General features: G+C 55.8%; 1 protein-coding gene across 1 annotated transcript; it reads right to left on the reverse strand.

The window, feature by feature from the left end:
* Positions 1–14,460: 14,460 nt before the first annotated feature.
* LOC133922013 (uncharacterized) lies at positions 14,461–16,154 on the reverse strand. Its single transcript, XM_062367158.1, has one exon. It carries the CDS (start codon positions 15,937–15,939, stop codon positions 14,722–14,724), a length of 1,218 nt encoding a protein of 405 aa, XP_062223142.1. The 5' UTR covers positions 15,940–16,154; the 3' UTR covers positions 14,461–14,721.
* Positions 16,155–16,360: the final 206 nt, after the last annotated feature.

A 16,360-nucleotide genomic window follows, 5' to 3' on the forward strand; every position in this document is an offset into this window, starting at 1 on the left:
GGAGGTCGAGGTGGGCGAAGATGCTACCCAGGTTGTCCGTATCGGCAGCAACCTGGGCAGCAAATAGGAAAGCGCGCTCGTCGCCTTCCTCCGGGCTAGCGTGGACGTATTTGCCTGGCAACCGTCCGACATGCCCGGGATCCCTAGGGAGGTGATCGAGCATCACTTGGCTGTGCGTCCGGACGCCCGCCCAGTGAAGCAGAAGGTCCGGCGGCAGGCGCCAGAGCGCCAGGAGTTTATCCGCGAGCAGGTCCGCAAGCTCCTCGACGCCGGATTCATCCGAGAAGTCCTCCACTCTGACTGGCTAGCAAACCCAGTCATCGTCCCGAAGGCCAACGGCAAGCTTCGCATGTGCGTGGACTACACCGACCTTAACAAGGCTTGTCCTAAAGATCCCTTCCCCTTACCTCGCATTGATCAAATCGTAGATTCAACTGCGGGATGTGATCTTTTGTGCTTCCTAGATGCAAACTCTGGGTATCACCAGATTCGCATGGCCGTAGGGGACGAGGAAAAAACTGCTTTTACTACCCCGGTGGGGACTTATTGCTACATGTCAATGCCTTTCGGCCTGCGCAACGCTGGATCATCCTTCCAGCGTGCCATTCGTATCACTCTTAACTCGCAGGTTGGCCGCAACGTCGAGGCTTACATCGACGATCTCGTGGTCAAAACCCGAGATCGCGCCACCCTGCTCAAGGACCTTGCCGAGACTTTCAATAGTCTCCGCTCTACCCGCCTCAAGCTCAACCCGGAGAAATGTGTCTTCGGGGTGCCGGCGGGCAAGCTCCTTGGTTTCTTGGTCTCTGGCCGAGGAATCGAGGTCAATCCGGAGAAGATCCGGGCCATCGAGCAGATGCGACCCCCGGTTCGACTCAAGGAGGTCCAGCGCCTCGCCGGCTGCATGGCCGCCCTCGGGCGCTTCATCTCTAAGCTCGGGGAGCGAGGGCTCCCCCTCTTCAAGCTTTTGAAGAAATCCAGTCGTTTTGACTGGACGTCGGAAGCCGAGCAGGCCTTCCACGACTTAAAAAAGTACCTTACCTCGCCACCCGTTTTGGTGGCTCCCTCCCAAGGTGAGCCCCTACTACTTTATGTTTCGGCCACTCCTCAGGTCGTGAGCATAGTGCTGGTGGTGGAGCGTGACGAATGTTCGGGGCCGGGTGCTGGGTCCCAGCTCCCAGAGGCCCCCGACCGTTCACTTATCCTCGCGGCTCCCCCTGGGCAAGGGGTCGAGCCCGAACACACTGCTCTTCCTAGCCAAGTAATCGAGCCCGAGTGCCCAGCTAGCCCCGACCATACCACCGACCCTGGGGGTTGTGGCAGCCCCCCGGGTGGGGCCACCATCCGGGCCCGCCGGGTACAGCGACCGGTGTACTTCGTCAGCGAGGTCCTCCGGGAGGCCAAGACAAGGTATCCCCAGGCGCAGAAGCTACTCTATGCCGTGCTCGTCGCCTCCCGGAAGCTGCGCCACTACTTCCAGGCGCACAAGATCTCGGTGGTTACCACTTATCCACTGGGACCCATTCTCCGGAACCGGGAGGGCACCGGGCGCATTGTCAAATGGGCGGTTGAGTTGGCGGAGTTCGACCTACACTTCGTCTGTCGCCAGGCAATCAAAAGCCAGGCACTCTCCGACTTCTTGGCAGAATGGACGCCCGTCCCCTACGTCATCCCAGAAGAGATCTCTGCCTATCCTGGGCACGACGCGCCCGGGTATTGGGTCATGCACTTCGATGGCTCCCTCTCGCTGAAGGCGCAGGGGCCGGAGTGGTTCTCACCTCCCCAACAGGTGAAGAGCTCCGGTACGTCGTACAGTTGCAGTTCCGCGCATCCAACAACATGGCGGAGTATGAAGGTCTCATCGCCGGCCTCCGGGCTGCGGTGGGGCTCGGGATTCGTCGCCTCCTGGTCAAAGGGGACTCCCAGCTGGTCGTCAACCAGGTTTCCAAGGAGTACCAGCGCACGGATCCTCAAATGGCAGCGTACGTGGATGCAGTCAGAAAGCTCGAGAGACGCTTCGACGGCCTCGAATTGCGGCATATCCCTCGCCGCGACAATGCTCCGGCCGACGAGCTCTCTCGCCTGGCCTCCTCACGTGCGCGTGCCCCTGCCGGAGTCTTTGAAGAAAGACTCGCACGGCCTTCCGTCCTGCCTGCCGAACAGGATGAAGGGGAAACCTCGAACTCAATTCAGGGGACCCCGGCGGTACCCTCAGTGGGAAGCCCCGTCAGGGCACCGCCGTCCGGCGAGTGCGCTGCGCTCGCCGAATGTCCTCAAGATGCCTCGTGGATGTCTGACATCCGAGGGTACTTGAAAGAAAAGTTCCTACCTGGGGATGAGGCGTCTGCCGAAAGGGTTGCTCGGCAGTCCAAACGCTATGCCATAGTAGATGGGGATCTCTACCGACGTAGCGCAGGAGGTGTCCTCCTGAAATGCATCTCTCGGGCAGAAGGCGGCGATCTTCTCGCTGAGGTCCACGAGGGCGAGTGCGGTGGCCATTCATCGTTCCGCACGCTGGTCGGGAAAGCCTTCCGGCAAGGTTTCTACTGGCCTACAGCTCTCCAGGATGCTTCCGAGCTGGTTCGGCGCTGCAGGGCATGCCAGTTCCATGCAAAGCAGATTCACCAGCCAGCTCAGGCTCTCCATACCATTCCCCTGTCATGGCCTTTCGCGGTCTGGGGTTTGGACATTCTGGGTCCGTTCCCCCGAGCAGTCGGGGGCTATGCATACCTATATGTCGCTATCGACAAATTCACTAAGTGGCCGGAGGCGGTCCCAGTCGTCAAGGTGACCAAAAACACGGCGCTCCAGTTTATCCGCGGCATCACCAGCCGCTTCGGTGTTCCCAATCGAATCATCACCGACAACGGCACCCAGTTCACTAGTGCCTTGTTCGGGGACTATTGCGAAGATCTCGGCATCAAGCTTTGCTTCGCTTCCGTCGCTCATCCCCGGAGTAACGGGCAGGTCGAGCGCGCCAATGCGGAGATACTGAAGGGCCTCAAAACCCGGACCTATACCGTACTCGCTAAGCACGGAAAGGGATGGGTAGACGAGCTGCCAGCCGTGCTATGGGCCAATCGGACTACGCCAAGCCGCGCCACCGGGGAGACTCCGTTCTTCCTCGTCTACGGCGCCGAAGCAGTCCTCCCCTCCGAGCTCACTCTGGGCTCCCCTCGAGTGCATGCATACTCTGAGGGTGAGCAGGAGCATCAAAGGCGCGACGACGTGGATTACCTGGAAGAGCGCCGACGGCTTGCTGCTGTCCGAGCGGCTCGGTACCAGCAGAGTCTGCGGCGTTATCATCTGCGCCATGTCCGGGCCCGGTCTCTCGAGGTGGGGGACCTAGTTCTCCGACGCATCCAGTCGCGCGAAGGAATGAATAAGTTGTCCCCTGTATGGGAAGGTCCCTTCACCGTGATCGCGGTCCCCCGGGCAGGTTCTTTCAGGTTGGCGACGGAAGAAGGACATCCACTCCCGAATCCGTGGAACATTGAGCATCTTCGACGCTTCTACCCGTAGATTGTCGTGTTCGCGGTTCAGGTTAGTAAGGCCGGGGGCTTCTCCCTGCCCGAGCAGTATGAAGGCTTCGCCCCGTGGGGTAAGTCGCTGTCGCCCAACCTTGTAAATATTGTACATTAAGTTTTTCAATAAGCAATCGCTATGTCAAAATACTTTTTCTGGATTCCGTATGTTTAATCTGTCTGGTGAGGAGCTCGGTTGTGCGAGAAAAAGTTCGCTCTCTCTTTTTTTTTCCCGGCTGACAAAAGAATCCCGATCGGTATGCATACGAGCAGTCGCCGCTGACTTACGTCCGCCATGGTAGGCTGTGGTGTTCGGTGTCATGACAGGCTCCCGGGCACTACCGAGATTCGGGGTGCTCCGGGTAATCCTATCGCTCGAGCTGCTCGAGTAGTCCGGAGCTCGGGCCCCCGGAGCGAGCTGTCGGTGCTCGGTCTGGTCTGTCATACCCGGGCGCCACCAAACCATAGGACCTCTGGGTTATGCCTCTGCCCGCTCTTGTCCGCCGGTTTGGGTGTTCGAGAGGTCTCGGGTCGAAAACGAGAGCAATCTATAACAAGTACCGCACTGGCAGAGCGCACCAGACAAAGAAATCCTATTTTTTTCTCTTAAGTCACAGGCTGGCGATCGCAAGCAGCTCGGCCGCGAGGGCTTTAATGCCCCGACCTTTGGTCGGCCCCAAGGGTCCTCGGGTGGTCCTACCACTTAGGCTCGGGTGGTCGAGATCACCCGACCCTAGGGGCCTCGTATGCCTCTGGGCACTCGGGCACTCCGTTGAAAGAATCGAGTCCCCGGGCACCCGAGCTCAGAAGCACATCCCTCCTGGATCGATGAGCTGGAAGGCCGACAGCTGTCCGGTGAGTGGTTATATTCAGACAAGTCTGCTTTAAGTAAATTTATGTCCTCGAGTCACTCTCGGGGGCTCTCGCAGTTTAATCTGTTCGGCGAGGTGGCCTCCTCGCACGCAAAACCCTGCCGCGTGACTATTTTTTCCCAGAACGACAGAACGGTTTGCAGAAAAGAGTAGCGTGCTCGCGATAACGTCTGACCGAAGCCCTTCGTGGTGGTCGTGGTGTTCGGTCCGCTTTTAAGGACCCCGAGCACTACCGAGTCCTCGGGTGCCCTGGGTAATCCTATCGCTCGAGCTACTCGGGTAGTCCGGAGCTCAGGTCTCGGGGGCGGGCTGTCAGTGCTCGGCCTGGCCCGTTTAAAGCCCGGGCACCACCGGACCGCGAGGGCTCTTGGTCACATTCTCGCCCGCACGCGTCTCCCTTCTACTAACTGAGTGGTCGCAAAGTGAAAAAGTGTTCATCAGGCACGGCGTGTTCCGCGCGGGATCAATCCATCTCCCGGACAAGGAAGTCTCTGTCTTTGTTCTTAACTTAGGCAATACGGATTCGTGAGAGCTTGAAGGCCGACTGTGCCAGTAGCAGCGATCAAAGACAACTTCATCCTCGGGGACGGGAAGGTCGGGAACGGCCCGACTGAGTACTCCCCGGGACTTCGAAGTAAAACATCGGAAGAAGCATCGAACACATAGAGAAATTGGAGTTGCGAGCCCAGGGAAAAACAGCCATTTAATATTCACAGGATACTCCCAAGGCATTTTCTAAGGGTTCACTCCTACATCTACAAACAAAAGGAAAGAGGCTACAAAAGATCTAGTCGGCGGCAGAAGCGTCGGCTGAATCCTCTGAGTCATCCCCGGGGGCTGGCGACGGTGGCACCTCTCGCCTGAAGCCGGCCGCCACCTCAGCGGCGGTGCTCCGGACCGCTGCCCGGGCGACCTCCCCCTCAGCCTCGACCACTCCCTCCCGTGCCGGCTCCAGTGGGAAGTTCGGGTCCCTGCTTCGGTAGCAGGCCAGGACGTGCTCGGCCACGGCACGTGCCAAGCCACGTCCCTCCCGGGCGGCAAGTTCCTGGACTGCCCAGGGCAGGGTCTCGAGGCGCTCGCAGACCTGCTGCAGCCCCAACACTTGTCGTGCGGGGCCGTCGCCCTTCTTGTCGTCGACAAGCCGTCCAAGACCACCCTTCTCCACTGCCCGTCGCATCCGCCGGAGTATGTCCTCCAGCATATGCTCGAGGTTGACCCGCGAGACAAAGGCAGTCTCGATTTTCTCCTTGGCGGCCCGCAGCTGTGCCTCGAGTCCCTGGTCCCCGGCCGGACCGGGAGCACCGCCAGCCACGGTGGGGACGGTAGCCTGCTTCATCTTGGCCACCATCTCGGACAAGGCGCGTTCGCGCTCGGCCAGTTCCGCCTCGTGCTTCGCATTCTCCTCCGCCCTGGTAGCCGCGGCAGCCGTCGCAGCAGCAACTTCGCCCTCTCGGCGACTCAGCTCGCCTTCTCGGCAACTCAACTCATTCTCCCGCCGGGCCAACACATCCTCCTGCTGGGCCACCGAATCCTCCCGGGCACCAAGATCCGATGCGGGCCCCATCCGCACCAGGCGCGGCTCCAGCACCGGAAATGCCGCCGCTGCCGTCGGCGACGGCGGAGAATCCGGCACTAGGATCAAGGCCCGGGGACGCTTTCCCCGATCTCCCGGCGCCAACTTCGCAACAACTTCAGCGGCGCCCTCCTCTCTGGTACGGCGGCTGCCGCTTGCGGCGACCCCTTCACCAACCTGCGCCGAGCTACCAGCGACCTCATCGCCAAGTAGTTCCTCCAGCCCGGGGAGTTCGGAGGCCTCAGGACTCCGGCTTCTTGGCCGGTCCACGGGCCCCTGGGCATCGAACTCCGGCAGCCCCACCATAATGGCCACCCGGCTGGGGTTGGCACAGAGCGCCATCTCCGGCCACGGGAGTTCCGCCCGGCTCATATCCTCCGTTCCGGTGATCACCCTTGTCATCCCCCGCAGTTCCGCCGCCCCCAGATCCCAGCTCGCGCTAATCTGGGTCCTGGTGATGTCCTCCGGCCCGGTGTAGAACCAGCTCGGCCGGGCCCGTTCTCGCAGAGGCGCCAACCGACGACGCAGAAAATCCGCCACCACCATGACTGAGGTCAGCCCGCCCTCGCGCAGTTCCAGAATGCGCTCCAGCACCGGCTTCAGTCTCGCATCTTCTGGTGGCGGTGCCTCCCACGTTGATCGCCGAGGTTCCGCCGCCTTCTCTGGCAATTCGAGGCGCTCGTGGGGGTCGATGTCGACGAAGAACCAGTCCCGTCGCCATTCCTCCCATTTGCTGCGCATCACCTGCGGAATGTAATGGTCCCCCAGGCCTTCCCGGAGCCGAAGGTTGCAGCACCCCGCGACGTCCGCCGTGGAGTGCCCCCTCTTCTTCCCCACCGGCCGAAGGACGAAGAAGTGGCGAAGCAGCGTCGCCGACGGCATCACCCCCACGAACATTTCGCAGAGATGCGCGAAGACCGCCAACGCCACGACGGAATTGGGGCTTAGATGCACCAGTTCAATGCCGTACGTCTCCAGCACTTGCAGAAAGAAGGCGGAGAACGGCGGCACCAACCCCGCTGCCACGAAGGAGGTGAAGAGGACGGTCCGCCCAGGGACGGTCGTCGCCGGCATCAGAGTCGCCGGCCTCACCGCCACAGCACCCTCCTGACCCTCCGGCAAGATGCTGTCCGAAGTTTTGTCCCGTCGTCCTCCTCCAACCCTCGTCATCTCGGCAAAATGGGGGATGTTTTTTGGTGGTGAAAAGAGAGAGAAGGGAGAATGCTCCGGTCGCCTGGGAGTTTCCTGAGGGCTTCGGAGCACGAAGAAGGCAAGTGCAAGAGAGCGTAAAAAGGGGAACGGACCGATCCGTTCCCCCTTTTATATCTCAAAATTCGAAAACTACCGCCCGAACGGTTCGCTCGGCGAAGCGTCGCCTCGATCGGCGCAACTGTCAGGCGAATCTCCCGCCGATCGCGCGATGTCAGCGATTGCCAGGCGTATTTTCCTCAATCTGCACGGCAACCGCGCGTGCCGCCCGTATGGTTATCATACCCTTCGGAAGTTGTGTGGACACGCGTCCACTCATTTTCCCGTTGGAACATACTTGAGGTCTAGGTCCGCAAGGGCCACCCCTCGAAAGCTTGCCACATGGCGTCCGCGCCAGCCTTGGCCTCGGTCGCGACGAAGGGCCCATTCGCAGTCTCCGTCCCATCGACTACCAACGGGCCCGGGGGCTACTGTCGGTGTATTTAGAACCAGGGGTCCCTAAGTCCCGAGGCCAGGCCGGCCATCCACCACATGTCACCACCCTGCAAGGTAGGTAAAAGCTAAGTCCCGGGAGAAGGTGCTCGGGGCCGCCGCTTCTGGTTCCCGAGCACCCTAGTTCCCCGATGATCCACAGAGCCCAAATACCTAGAAGAAAGTGCTCGGGAGAGAGTGCTCGGGGCTGCACGTGGCAGCCCCCGAGGACTCGGTGCCCCGAAGGTCCCACCGAAGTGCTCGGGAGAGAGTGCTCGGAGCTGCACGTGGCAGCCCCCGAGGACTCGGTGCCCCGAAGGTCCCACCGAAGTGCTCGGGAGAGAGTGCTCGGGGCTGCACGTGGCAGCCCCCGAGGACTCGGTGCCCCGAAGGTCCCACCGAAGTGCTCGGGAGAGAGTGCTCGGGGCTGCACGTGGCAGCCCCCGAGGACTCGGTTCCCCGAAGGTTCGCGCAAGATCATTCAACGGCCCGAAGGGTCCCGTCGTCAGGGTGTCATCCGGTCAAACCCCCAATGCCGCATTTAATAGGCACGCGCGGTCTGACATCCTGACATCCTGACATTCTCAGCTGCCCACGCCCCAGTGTCAGACCCTGCCATGCACTGGCAGGGGGCCGTGGGTCCATTAAATGCACGGGTCCCGTCCCGTTTCATCCAGGTGCCTCGGGATAACGTTGCCAGAATCGAAGCGCTCCGCCTGCCACCCTGCCCTGGCAGAAGAACAAGACAGGGTGGGCGCACTGGGCACCTCTGAGGCTGCCCGGTGGGCCCCTTTTAGGGCGCCCCGAGGCTTCCGCAGCGGCTGGTGGTCGAATGCGCGCCGCATTTCTCCACCGCCCCTGTCACTTCGCCAAGATGAAATGATTACGCCCTTCTCCGTGGCACCTTGGCATTCGCGTCCCCTCTTTCCCATTCAGGATATGTTGAGGTCGGCGCGCCTATAAAAGGAAAGGATGGAGAACACTAAAAGGAGAGAGCAAAAGAGCCCCCGACCACAAGACGACCAAGAGACCAGACAACCAACAATCTCCGGCGAACCAGGCCAAAGATAGATCGACAGACACTCGAACCAGCTCAAGTTAAGCTAGAACAGAAGAGCCTCAAGCTCTTTGTAAACAGTTCTCCCCTTAGAACCAGATATCTCCTTGAAGAATCCCCTTCAAGGATAAATATAGCGCTCATACAGGAGTAGGGTGTTACGCCTCCGTGCGGCCCGAACCTGTCTAAAACCCGGCGTACCCACTTTTCCTTGCATTAGGGTGATCGTCTCCCACCAGCCATCGCATTTATTTCCGTTCCCGATTATTTCCCACACAAGCTTTTCCAGGATCATCCCCCGGCCGAATCTCTAAAAAGGGGGTCTCTCGGGATCCCTGCGACAGGAGTTCACTCTCCGACAATATAGATCAACAATAATTCAAGGTAGAGGCAATGCAAATCAACATAGGTTCTACTCATATCACCCGACTCTGGAACTCTAACTATGCAAACATACATACGGTATAATTTACCAAATTATATCATACGAGATCCAAAGTAATAGGTAGAGTATGTTTAGATGCTTGCTTGTTTCTCTTCTTCAAAACAAGAACAACCACAAAACCTTCCCGCGGAAACCCGTCACTCTCTGGTACGATGATCACTAAAGAAAATAATACACCCGCAATAAGCATGTGATGAAATGCCATAAAATTATGTGTTATAATGCATGAAAACCTTTCTCTTAGCTAGAACAAGTGATAAGAAGACTAGCAAAATTGAATTCACCAATTTTGAACTTGCAAAAAATTAACAGTGAATTAATGAAGTCTTAACCTAATTATTTCATATCAAAATGTTAATTAATCATTTAATGGCTGAGGACATTTTTAATAGGTAGAGGAGGTTATTATGAAACAAAAAAATTGGTTTCATAATTTTTGGAGCTACGGATAATTTACTATGAATTTTACAAGCCTCAACTCGCTTGATGAACACTAACTGCAGAGCCTCCGCGAATTTTTGCGAAGTCTCCGAAAAAATTTCCGGAGTCTCCGAACTTTCCAGAACAACTATTCTTCGTAGGGGAAAATAGTCAATTTAATTTGCGAGCTTCTCCAATCCATAGAGAGACATGTTTGAGATATTTTAAAGAGTATAGAATTCACTCATGAACCTAGCAACATGATTCCTAACTCAAATCTCCCCAAATCCTTTAATTCGGTTCAAAACCTCAAAAACTTATGAACTTCACTCTATCACGAAATCAACCAACCAAATCACGAATTCATGCCGAGGGAAGCATAAGGGACTTACCCACGGTGCTTGTGGAAGTTGAGGACCGTCGGGTGATGAAGGAAATGGAGTGAAACGCTCGAGAGGGGAAGAAATCCGGTGTTCCTCTTGTTTCAACCCTAAACACCAAAACGAGTCAAAACCGGCTCAAATCTTCCAAAAAATAAAAATGAATTGCATGGATGAGAAGCTTAGGAGCTAAGGAACGCGTGAGTACCACATGCATACCTCGATTCCAAGTCTTGAGGTCGGATTTTGGGGGAGAAAGAGAGATGAAGCTTGAGAGAGAGTGAGAGGGAGAGCTCCCTGCTGTTGTGGCTGGTGGGGAGCACGGTGAGGGAGAGAGTGAGCTGAGGGAGGGGCAAGCGGTGCTACCCAAGGGGTGGTTGGCCCAAATGTGGGGCCCACATGCTACAGAAAGAGTCCATTTTAACTGCGATTTCTATTCTTTCTTCTCCTGAATTTCTTTCTCTCATTCGATTAACTCGAAACAAATTGCTCTAGTGTGCCAACATAATTTACCACAAATTTAATTATGATGCTAATGACGCATGATTATGTTTAATCACGCGATTACGGAATTTGGGACATGACAGTCCAGCGGTTGTAGCAGACCTGCTGGATGGAGGTGCTCGGTCTTGTTGCGTTGACACACCGAGCATCCTTGCACGAAGCCACGAACGAACCAATTGGCATGCGGGTTGTAAAAGGAAGCTCGAAGGCGATGGAGCGTCTTTTGGATGCCCTCATGCCTGGTGCCATGCGCCGTCTCCAGAATCTGCGGCCACAGCGTGGATGACTCTGGGACAAAGATACAGTCACGGTGCAGAACAAATCCGTCCACTAGAGTCCACGTCGCTCCCGCGATGCCCTCGGTGATGTCGTGGTGCTTAGCGATGACTTCCCGCAAAGACTCTGCCTCGCGCCGGAGCTCATCAAAGAGGGCGAACTTGGGGTGCGAGATTGCATGCGCTCGTGTGGTCGTCATTTCTTCGTCGCGGCGGGACAGAGCGTCCGCCTCCGCATTCTGGCAACCAGCCGAACACAACCTTGAAGGTGTACCCGAACAACTTGCTCATCCATGGGTGCTACTGAATGGTGGAGAGGCGCTGGTCAAGGAGGTACTTCAAGCTGCAGTGGTCGATGTGGATGGTAAAGTCGTGCGCCCACAAGTATGGATGCCAATGGCGCACCGCCTACACAAGCTAGATGATTTCGCGCTCATATGTGGCCAGCTTGGTGTGTTGCGGCGCCACCACCCTGCTGAAGAAAGCGATGGGACCGTGGCCTTGGTGCAGAACCGGGCCGAAGCCAGAGCCGAAGGCGTCGCAGTCGACAACGAATTCCTTGTTGAAGTCTAGGAGTTGGAGGACGGGGTCGGTGGTGAGCGCTGTTTTGAGGTCGATGAAGGCGTCGGTGGCAACCTGATTCCATCGGAATGCCTCTTTCTTCAAGAGGGCCATCAATGGTGTCGCGATCATGCTGTAGTTGTTGATGAATTTGCGATAATACCCGATTAACCCGAGAAACCCACGTAGCGCCTTGAGTGTTCGCGGCAGCGGCCACGCCTGAACTGCCTCGATCTTGGCCTGGTCCATGGCCACACCATCGCCAGTGATCACATGGCCGAGATATGCTACACTATGCTCTCCGAAGAGGCACTTGGAGCACTTCAGGACTAGGTGGTGAGCGCACAAGACCGTGAACACCGCACGGACGTGCTGGAGATGCTCCAACCATGACTTGTTGTATATCAATATGTCGTCAAAGAAAACCAATACAAAGCGGTGAAGAAATGGGGTAGAACCTCGTTCATTAGAGCTTGGAACGTGGATGGCACATTGGTGAGGCCGAACGACATCACCAGGAACTCGAAATGGTCGTGGTGGGTACGAAACGCCGTTTTCTCGATGTCGTCGGGGTGCATCCACACTTGGTGGTAGCCGCTCCGCAGGTCGAGCTTGGTGAAGAAGACAGCGCCCTTGAGCTCGTCGACGACGGGAATCGGAAATTTGTCCTTGACCGTCTTGGCGTTCAAGGTTCTATAATCGACGCAGAAATGCCATGTCCCATCCCGCTTGCGCACCAGCAGCACCGGCGACAAGAACGTCGATGTAATGGTTCTGATGATGCCTTGCTGAAGCATGTCCTCACACTGACGCTCAATTTCGTCCTTGAGCTGCTAAGGGTAGCGGTAGGGACGAACCGCCACCGGTGCCGAGCCGAGGAGCAGATGGATGCGGTGGTCGAAGTGGTGTTGCGGAGGAAGGCCGACGGGAGTCTCGAAGATGTTTCTGAACTAAGCTAGAAGCAGTGCGAGCAAATCACGCTCCGCCAGGGCTGCCAGCGTGGGCGTTGGACTCGCGTCCATGCCGAACCACCTGACGCGATGATCGTTGCACCAGAATAGCATCGATAGTCATTCGAAATCCCAGAGGATTTGGCCTAACGTTCTCAACCACTGGCAGCCCAATACGAGCTTGTAGCCATCTAGTGGGATCACATATAAATCGATGGAGAACACCTCTTGGCCAATGGTGACATTGACAGCCTTGCAGACACCTGAGGATGGCACGCGCTCGCCATTGGCAACGCCCACGGACAGGCCAGGCCGCGACTCTGGAATGAGGCTGAGGCGTTCGGCCGTGCCAGTGACGATGAATGAATGCGTGGACCTGGAGTCCACCAATGCTCTCAGCAGTGCAGCGGCGACAGTGGTGGATAGGTGCATGGTATGCCCTATCTTGATCCTAGTGAGGGCATGGAGGGAGATCTCGACGTCGATGTTAGAGGTGTCGTTGTCGTCCGCGGTCGCCTCGCCGTCAATTTCCATCAGGTAGATCCCCTTCATTGTGCAATGCTTCATGTGCTCCCTGGAGAATTTCTCTGGGAAATTGAAGCACAAACCCTGCATTCGACGTTCGGCCATCTCGGCCTGGAACAGGCGTGTGAAACGTGCCCCTGGTGTCAGTGTCGTGCGGGTCGACGTGGAGGTCGTAGAAGGGGCGATGCCGGACATAGATGTCATTGGTGTTGTCCTCAGCGCGGTCACGGATGCCAATGCCTAAGGACGTGGTGTCGATGTAGAGCATGGCGGCGCGCGGAACCCGGAACATTGATCGTCACCGTCGATCTGCAAACAGCGCTCGAAGGCTCTCGCCATGCCCATGGCATCCTCGAGGGTGTCCGAGCGTTGCATCTCGATGTCGACGCGGAGAGGATTTCTAAGACCGGTGGTGAAGATGTCGATCTGTTGACGCTCGGTCACATTCTCGCAGCGCGCCAAAAGCATTAGGAATTGGTCCTGATACTCTGCCACCGTGCCTGTGCGGCGCAGGTGGGTGAGCTCGCCGAGGATTGCTCCAAACTGGAGGGCTGAAACGCAAGTTGATGAAATCCACAAATTGTGGCCATGTCAGCACGCTGCGATTACATTCAAGGCGGTAGTACCATTGTTGCGCCGCCCGAACATGTAGAACAATGCCATCCAGACTTTATCCTCCTCCGGCGTGCGTTGAGAACAAAAGAACTGTTCACATTTGTGCAACCAGGAGATTGGATCGTATGTGCCGTCGTAAGACGGGAAGCAAAGCTTGTGCATCGTGGGCGTCGACGTAGAGTTCATGCCGCCGAGAGCCTGATGCATGGACGAGCTGGAGTCTACCTTCAGTTTGCCGCTGGCGCCCTCTAGCGACTACGACTGGAGTCGATTAACAGCCACATAGAGGCGGCTCTGGTCGCCTTTAATGGTGGCCATCTCGTCACGGATGATGGTCACTTCGTTCGTGACCGTGGTGATCTCCTTGAGGATCTACTCGACAACGACCTTGAAGTCAAACGAGGAGACGGTGTCGCCCATGATCGAAGAAGTCTCTGATACCAGAGATGATATGGCTAATTCGGTGAGAGGCAGGGACAAGGAGGTGGTGGCATGTTTGCTCTCGAGTCGAGGCTCTCAACAACCGATTTAGATGTCTAAATAAATACCTTGTTGATCTTAAGAGTTATACCGTGCTCTTTATATAGAGGCGGCCCAAACAACTAAGCTAAAAAACTCAAATGAATCTCCTAACAAATAGCTAAGAATCTCAACTCAATCTTAACTTGAACTAACTCAATCTAACTTCAACTGAAACCAACTCAAACTCGCTTTGGCCGACTTTACGTTGCGGACGCCGTCTGTTGCTTCTTCCTCTGTGCGTAGGTCTTGCCGACAAATGCGTCCACAACAATGTTAGTCCAGAATAGACAATTGGTATAAGACTGGCGAGTCCAACTGATTCTATCATAAACATCACTGAAAAAAAAAGACCATTTCTGAAACTATGCACTACCTTGGATCAAATCAACCAGAAAAACGACTCTTCAGCGATGATATTCCACCAGCAAACTGAGTCAATGCCTCAATATGTTACTGCACACCAGAAGTATTGGCGAGAACAGATCCCCGATAATTGCAGAGACATCATTAGAATGACAGCAGTAGCAAACAAAAGAGAAAATACACTCAGAGGTCAATTGCAACACACTAACACACAACCAGTTGCATATAGATAAGAAATGTAAGTAATGATAACATTAAGTACCATATTCAGATGTCAAACTATACTAAGTACTAACTGTAGACACTTAACGACAGGAACAGCAATTCACTTAACCGATATGCAGTTAGCTGAGATGAAACTTTATGTAAGTCCTAATATGTAAGCTACTGCGAAAAACAAAAGGATTACCAGAAACTCTAGAGTTTCTAGTTCTACCATTTGCATCCTGCAATCACTAAATCCTCTTTGGTTTGACACCCATCTCTATTTCTTTAAGCTTCAGCTCCAGCTCCAATCGCTCATTTTCCAGCACCATCTTTTCATTTTCCAGCCTCATCTTCTGCAACTCCATGTCCTTCTCCTTGCTGAACCTCAGCCACTTGAAATGCCGCTGCTCAATTTTCAGCATCTGAGCTTTTATCTTGAGACGCTGTTTCTCGATTTGAATTGAATGCATACCACTTGGATTCTTCTCAGCAGCTGGACCACCAGATCCCTCAGATAACATTCTATTCATGTCAATGGTAGCAACTTCTGACAGATGAGACCCACAATGTGTCTCCTCATGATCATGCTTCAGCTTCTTGGTGCCATGAACTCTGTGATGACAATCTTCAGCACTGACCTCTAGATCATCATTGAACTCGTCGTCTTCATCGTCAACATCAGAAAACAGCATCTGATCATCCTCATCATCATAACCAAATGAGCTCTTCTTTCCATGATCATCTCGACTCCTCAGTGCCAAACGCAGTGACTTCTGAAGAACCGGATCATCAAGTAGGCACAACCGGTTCTGGTTGTGGTATGAGCACATCTCCTCATAGTGCAGATGCTTGGAGCTCAGATGTTTCTTAGCCTCCTCCTTGAGCTTTCCAGACAGCCTCACCTGTTCAAGAAGGGCCGGGTTCTCGACGATCTGACAAGCTGTTCCCCGGCCAAGAATCTCAGTCAACCTCTTGTACCTCTTGTTAAGGTCATTGAACTTGTCCTCGCACTGCTGTGGCGACACCGCGAAACCCCTCTCGTTCATCGCCGAGGAGACCAGCTTCCACTTACCCTTCCTCTTGAGCATGGCGTGCCTCTTCCTCCCACTGGTGGTGTCGTGGTCCATGTCGACGTCCTCGTCGATGTACGACACGGCCGACACGAGCAGCTTGACCATGTCGCTGGTCCACTTCACCCGGTGCCACTGGGAGGCCGCCGCCGCCGCCGCCGCCCCCTTGCCACGGTCGTAGTGGCAGTCGTCGGCGTCCTCCTCGTCGCTCAGGGAGGTCTTCACCACATTGCCCAAATCCTGCAACGGATTCGTGGCGGGGACAGCGAACACGCCCTGCCGTGGAACCTGTGGCTGGGCGAAGTGGAACGGCTGCCGGTGTGGGTGCTGCATCGACGCCTCCAAATCGAAGGGGGATCCCGGGATCAGGGTTCTTGGTGGCAAATTCCCCTCCATCTCCGGCGAGAAACACACACCCCCAGGCTGAATCCAAGTTTCCAACCCCTTGCAGTATTCTATTCACAAGAACTGCGCTTCAAAACCTCACCAAACCTTGAGATGCCAGCCAAAAAGCGCTGCACGTTTTTGTGGAGTTTCCTGGCGCGATTTCTGGGCCGGAAAGGCGGAAATAGCCAAAGCTTGCAGCTTTCTTTTGGAGGAGGAAGGAGTAAGGAGGCAGAACCATACCGAGGCTGATCCAAAGGTGGGGGTTTTACGCCGATCCTACGGTCGTAGCAGCGGAAAAGAACCTCCTCCCTGGCAATGCAAACTCGACCCGGCGGTGCAAAAGAAGGGAGGAACCACGGCTAATCTCAGTGCAATCTGGGTGGAAACAAAAGCGGCGGCTCGACAAATCTAGCAGGGATTTCACCTTCCC

The sequence above is a fragment of the Phragmites australis genome, chromosome 6 (assembly GCF_958298935.1).
Source record: "Phragmites australis chromosome 6, lpPhrAust1.1, whole genome shotgun sequence".
NCBI lineage: Eukaryota > Viridiplantae > Streptophyta > Magnoliopsida > Poales > Poaceae > Phragmites > Phragmites australis.